At 46.0% G+C, this 6,000-nt stretch overlaps 1 protein-coding gene across 2 annotated transcripts in view; it reads left to right on the top strand.

The window, feature by feature from the left end:
- Positions 1–467: 467 nt before the first annotated feature.
- The window catches only part of GRK6 (G protein-coupled receptor kinase 6), a 39,200-nt gene continuing 33,667 nt past the window's right edge, over positions 468–6,000 (top strand). For both annotated transcript variants that reach the window (XM_069971288.1, XM_069971279.1), the window contains exons 1-2: positions 468–580; positions 4,316–4,411. In XM_069971288.1, the coding sequence (XP_069827389.1) occupies positions 529–580; positions 4,316–4,411 (148 nt within the window). In that variant the 5' untranslated portion in view covers positions 468–528. The remainder of the gene's footprint in view (positions 581–4,315; positions 4,412–6,000) is intronic.

The raw sequence follows: 6,000 nt of genomic DNA, 5'->3' as shown, positions 1-6,000 counted from the left end.
GTGGACACACACTGGCATCTTCTATTAAGAAAGGGGAGCCAGAGCTGTGTGCCAGCCTAATCCCATACTAGCCACCCAGGGAGCAGGATGAGGCATTATACAACTACTACTGTCAGCATGCCAACCAATCTCCGCCTCCGCCAGCCAACACATGGCCCCCCGTGACGTCACCCCAGATTTATATAGAGCACAAAGAATCCCCGAGGGTTCCACAAAAAAGGCTGGCATCAAGTGACAATCTGAGCGGCCAATCGCTTCACAGATCTACTACAAGACCCGCCCACTCCGAGCCGTTCACCCAATGGCTGTAAGAGCTGGATGACAGCTACTAGCAGCGATCGGAGCCGTGTGAACGGGAATACAGTTAATACTGATTGTAAAGTTCAGCCAATCAGCGGCGTGTCCGGGGGTGCGGCTGGTCGCTGATTGGCTGCAGTGGGTGGGGTCTGTCATTGGCAGCAGGGTGCTGGGAGTCTGGCAGAAAGTGAGTGGCCGCCCGAGGCTCGGAGCCCCCGGCCAGGCCAACCTATGGAGCTCGAAAATATAGTAGCCAACACCGTGCTGCTGAAAGCCAGGGAAGGTGGGTATGTGCATGCACCGGGCGGGCAGGGACGGGCACCAGCCGGGCAAAAGTTACATATGTCTTCATAGGTGCACGTCAGTTGTAGCCTACTCTGCCTATAGTTGTGTACGAGCCTATACAGGCAGCACTGTGCACAGCCTGCAATGGATATGCACTGATAGATGCACTGGTACTATGTGACGAGATCGCCATACATGTACAGGGCACATACATGAAGGAAGCTGGATGCAGGGACATGATGAGATCACCATACATGTACAGGGCACATACATGAAGGAAGCTGGATGCAGGGACATGATGAGATCACCATACATGTACAGGGCACATACATGAAGGAAGCTGGATGCAGGGACATGATGAGATCACCATACATGTACAGGGCACATACATGAAGGAAGCTGGATGCAGGGACATGATGAGATCACCATACATGTACAGGGCACATACATGAAGGAAGCTGGATGCAGGGATGTGAGGAGATCACCATACATGTACAGGGCACATACATGAAGGAAGCTGCATGCAGGGACATGATGAGATCCCCATACATGTACAGGGCACATACATGAAGGAAGCTGGATGCAGGGACATGATGAGATCACATACATGTACAGGGCACATACATGAAGGAAGCTGGATGCAGGGACATGATGAGATCACCATACATGTACAGGGCACACACATGAAGGAAGCTGGATGCAGGGATGTGAGATCACCATACATGTACAGGGCACATACATGAAGGAAGCTGGATGCAGGGATGTGAGGAGATCACCATACATGTACAGGGCACATACATGAAGGAAGCTGGATGCAGGGACATGATGAGATCACCATACATGTACAGGGCACATACATGAAGGAAGCTGGATGCAGGGATGTGAGGAGATCACCGTACATGTACAGGGCACATACATGAAGGAAGCTGGATGCAGGGATGTGAGGAGATCACCATACATGTACACGGCACATACATGAAGGAAGCTGGATGCAGGGACATGATGAGATCACCATACATGTACAGGGCACATACATGAAGGAAGCTGGATGCAGGGATGTGAGGAGATCACCATACATGTACAGGGCACATACATGAAGGAAGCTGCATGCAGGGACATGATGAGATCCCCATACATGTACAGGGCACATACATGAAGGAAGCTGGATGCAGGGACATGATGAGATCACATACATGTACAGGGCACATACATGAAGGAAGCTGGATGCAGGGACATGATGAGATCACCATACATGTACAGGGCACACACATGAAGGAAGCTGGATGCAGGGATGTGAGATCACCATACATGTACAGGGCACATACATGAAGGAAGCTGGATGCAGGGATGTGAGGAGATCACCATACATGTACAGGGCACATACATGAAGGAAGCTGGATGCAGGGACATGATGAGATCACCATACATGTACAGGGCACATACATGAAGGAAGCTGGATGCAGGGATGTGAGGAGATCACCATACATGTACAGGGCACATACATGAAGGAAGCTGGATGCAGGGACATGATGAGATCACATACATGTACAGGGCACATACATGAAGGAAGCTGGATTCAGGGACCTGATGAGATCACATACATGTACAGGGCACATACATGAAGGAAGCTGGATGCAGGGACATGATGAGATCACCATACATGTACACGGCACATACATGAAGGAAGCTGGATGCAGGGACATGATGAGATCACCATACATGTACAGGGCACATACATGAAGGAAGCTGGATGCAGGGATGTGAGGAGATCACCATACATGTACAGGGCACATACATGAAGGAAGCTGGATGCAGGGACATGATGAGATCACATACATGTACAGGGCACATACATGAAGGAAGCTGGATTCAGGGACCTGATGAGATCACATACATGTACAGGGCACATACATGAAGGAAGCTGGATGCATGGACATGATGAGATCACCATACATGTACACGGCACATACATGAAGGAAGCTGGATGCAGGGACATGATGAGATCACCATACATGTACAGGGCACATACATGAAGGAAGCTGGATGCAGGGAAATGATGAGATCACCATACATGTACAGGGCACATACATGAAGGAAGCTGGATGCAGGGACATGATGAGATCACCATACATGTACAGGGCACATACATGAAGGAAGCTGGATGCAGGGACATGATGAGATCCCCATACATGTACAGGGCACATACATGAAGGAAGCTGGATGCAGGGACATGATGAGATCACCATACATGTACAGGGCACATACATGAAGGAAGCTGGATGCAGGGACATGATGAGATCACCATACATGTACACGGCACATACATGAAGGAAGCTGGATGCAGGGACATGATGAGATCACCATACATGTACACGGCACATACATGAAGGAAGCTGGATGCAGGGATGTGAGGAGATCACCATACATGTACAGGGCACACACATGAAGGAAGCTGGATGCAGGGATGTGAGGAGATCACCATACATGTACAGGGCACATACATGAAGGAAGCCGGATGAAGGGACATGATGAGATCACCATACATGTACAGGGCACATACATGAAGGAAGCTGGATGAAGGGGCATGATGAGATCACCATACATGTACAGGGCACATACATGAAGGAAGCTGGATGAAGGGACATGATGAGATCACCATACATGAAGGAAGCTTAATGTAGGGACATGATGAGATCCCCATACATGTACAGGGCACATACATGAAGGAAGCTGGATGCACTGGTACTATGTTAGATCACCATACATGTACACGGCACATGCATAAAGGAAGCTGGATGCAGGGACATGATGAGATCCCCATACATGTACAGGGCACATACATGAAGGAAGCTGGATGTAGGGATATGATGAGATTCCCATACATGTACAGGGTACATACATGAAGGAAGCTGGATGCAGGGACTGGCCTGGAGCTGCCACTCCAGACATTGGGGAAATACGATTAAGGAGGTCATTAGGAAAAGCAGAGGGGCCCTTGTGCAGTGTACAGGCTAAGTGGCTCTTAACATCACTCATATCAATAACTTATCATCATCTGTTCCAAGCTAATAGTATTGAGCTAGCAAACTAAGTCACCACTAATGTGTATGGGATCTGCTGCTTTAAGAAAATCTGATATATCTAAAGATGTGTTAAAGTGTAATACCCCTTTAAAGGGAGCCTGTCATATTAAAAATGCAATTATTTCACAGGCAGGATGAGCTGAGAAAATATTCTGTATACTAGTCACTTATTTATCTGGGCCATTGTTTATTCTTGGCTTAGGAGTCCAGAGGGCGGTCCTAATCAGTCTCCTTATAAGTGAACTCATACAGACATCTGTCAGTCACTGATTAGGACCGCCCAGTGGACTCCTAAGCTAGGATTTAGATCAATGTATTATAATTGTTATACTGAATTTATCAGCCTCTCCTGCTCTTTAACGTGAATCCAGTCGAAAAAGATTGCACTTTCAATGTGACAGGTTCCCTTTAAGTAATTAGTTTGTTTTACACATTCTTGATGTAAATCGTGCCGTCGATGTACCCCGGAGGAAAACTAAGATGTCTGCAGAGATTGAAGTCATTTTTCATTTATTTGCATGCAAACAGTATTTTCCTGAAAAGCGTGTAAGGGCTATTCAAACCAGAGTGTGGATTTGCCTAGACACATTATCTTTTCTACAAATCTGTTCTGGGAAATAATATTTGACTTTTCTTATATTTATTTACAGGTGGTGGGGGGAACCGCAAAGGAAAAAGCAAAAAATGGCGGCAGATGTTGCAGTTTCCCCATGTTAGTGAGTGTGAGGAGTTGAGACGTACAATTGGTGAGTCCACCAGATCAGCCCCAAACTCTTGTTACCTATACGTCCTCTCCCTATGTGATTCATGGTATGTCTCCCACGCAGCTAGCGTTGGCTAATATCATCATTTCATCGCTTCCTCTTGCTACGGTGTTCTTACCACTTCCTGTGCAACAGTGTAAATGTGTGATGTTACATGTTTCACAAGTAACTGTGGACGTGAAAATGCTTTGCTAGGTGGCCTCTTATGCCTAATGTAGGCCTAAGGTTGATTTTGTTAGATACATGTACTGCCAGAGAAGACAAACACGAAGAGGGTATGCAGACTCCATGTTATATGGATCCTGGGATATGAGCCCTGCAAGCTGCAGCAGTAGTGCTGTCCATCGAGCCACCATGATATTATGAATTGTCCTTACCCAGGGTAGCATATTCAGATGACAGATTGACATATTTGGTTGTATGTCTACAGCTCTTTTAAATCTTCATAGTAACAAAACTGATATTCTCTACTCTGATGCTGTAGTCATATCGCCATCCATATGTTCTTTTGCCGACCTGCCAAATCTAAGTTGTAAGTTTGCAAGATCAGACTACATAGGGGGTTATTTGTAGTCTGTTACTATAGAGACACATATGAACGGTAGACACAAAACAATAGGATATATTCAATTAAGGCCATTTGAGAAGGTGCTTAAATTGTTCCTGTCCCTTAAAAAAAAAAAAACTTTGACATCTCCTAGAGCAAAGCTAGGGAACCTTGGCTGTCCAGCTGTGGCAAAACTACTAATTCCATCATGCCTGAACAGCTGGAGAGCCATGGTTCCCTACCCCTGTGCTAGAGATATGTGAGTTTCATCGGTTGGGGTGTTCATGTTCCTTCTGACCATTAGATAGAGCCAAGAGAAGTTCTTCGCTAAGCACTTCTCTTCTCAGCTTGCTGTGTTCTTGCTGCAAGAGATGTGCCCATGTTTCCTATAGACTTACAATAGACACCATGTCCTGCAAAGAGACAGAAAAGGCGCCAGGGAGTGTAGTCTTCAACTTAGTTTTCATTGTAGACTGAGCTTAAATATGTATTTCTGGTTTTCAGTTCTATCATAAAGGCAGAAAATTAAAAATGACTGCAATGCCAGATCCACAGAGAATGTATGTATAGTCTGGGACCGCATCAAGAAGTGTATGCAAGGGGCCAGCAGAGAGGGATCCAACTCCATTGAGTGGTTGTCAAGGGAAGATGCTCCAAAGTGATGATTGGACCGTATTGAAGCATCTTCCTTTGATAACCACAGTGCCAGATCTGTCAAAAGATACCATGTGTGCTTCATGGAGCCCCCTGACAAATAGTGGGACCCATTCTGGTGTCTGTCATTTTACAAAAAAATAATTATATATTATACATGTACATCTCAACAGAGATCTGCAACTGGCCTAAGATATATTAGAGCACAGGATAAATAGTAGCAGGGGTGCCCATTTCTTTTGTCATGTTGGCTGTATAGTAACTATCCAATGATTTGTGTGCCGGCTGCCATTTAAGAAATGTCACTGTTCCATCTGTTTGTGTAGACAGTCTCACTGCCCTTTTGGTTCTGCCCACACTTTGTGCATTT

This window comes from Dendropsophus ebraccatus, chromosome 1 (assembly GCF_027789765.1).
Source record: "Dendropsophus ebraccatus isolate aDenEbr1 chromosome 1, aDenEbr1.pat, whole genome shotgun sequence".
Lineage (NCBI taxonomy): Eukaryota > Metazoa > Chordata > Amphibia > Anura > Hylidae > Dendropsophus > Dendropsophus ebraccatus.
This window is presented reverse-complemented; position numbering and strand designations above follow the sequence as displayed.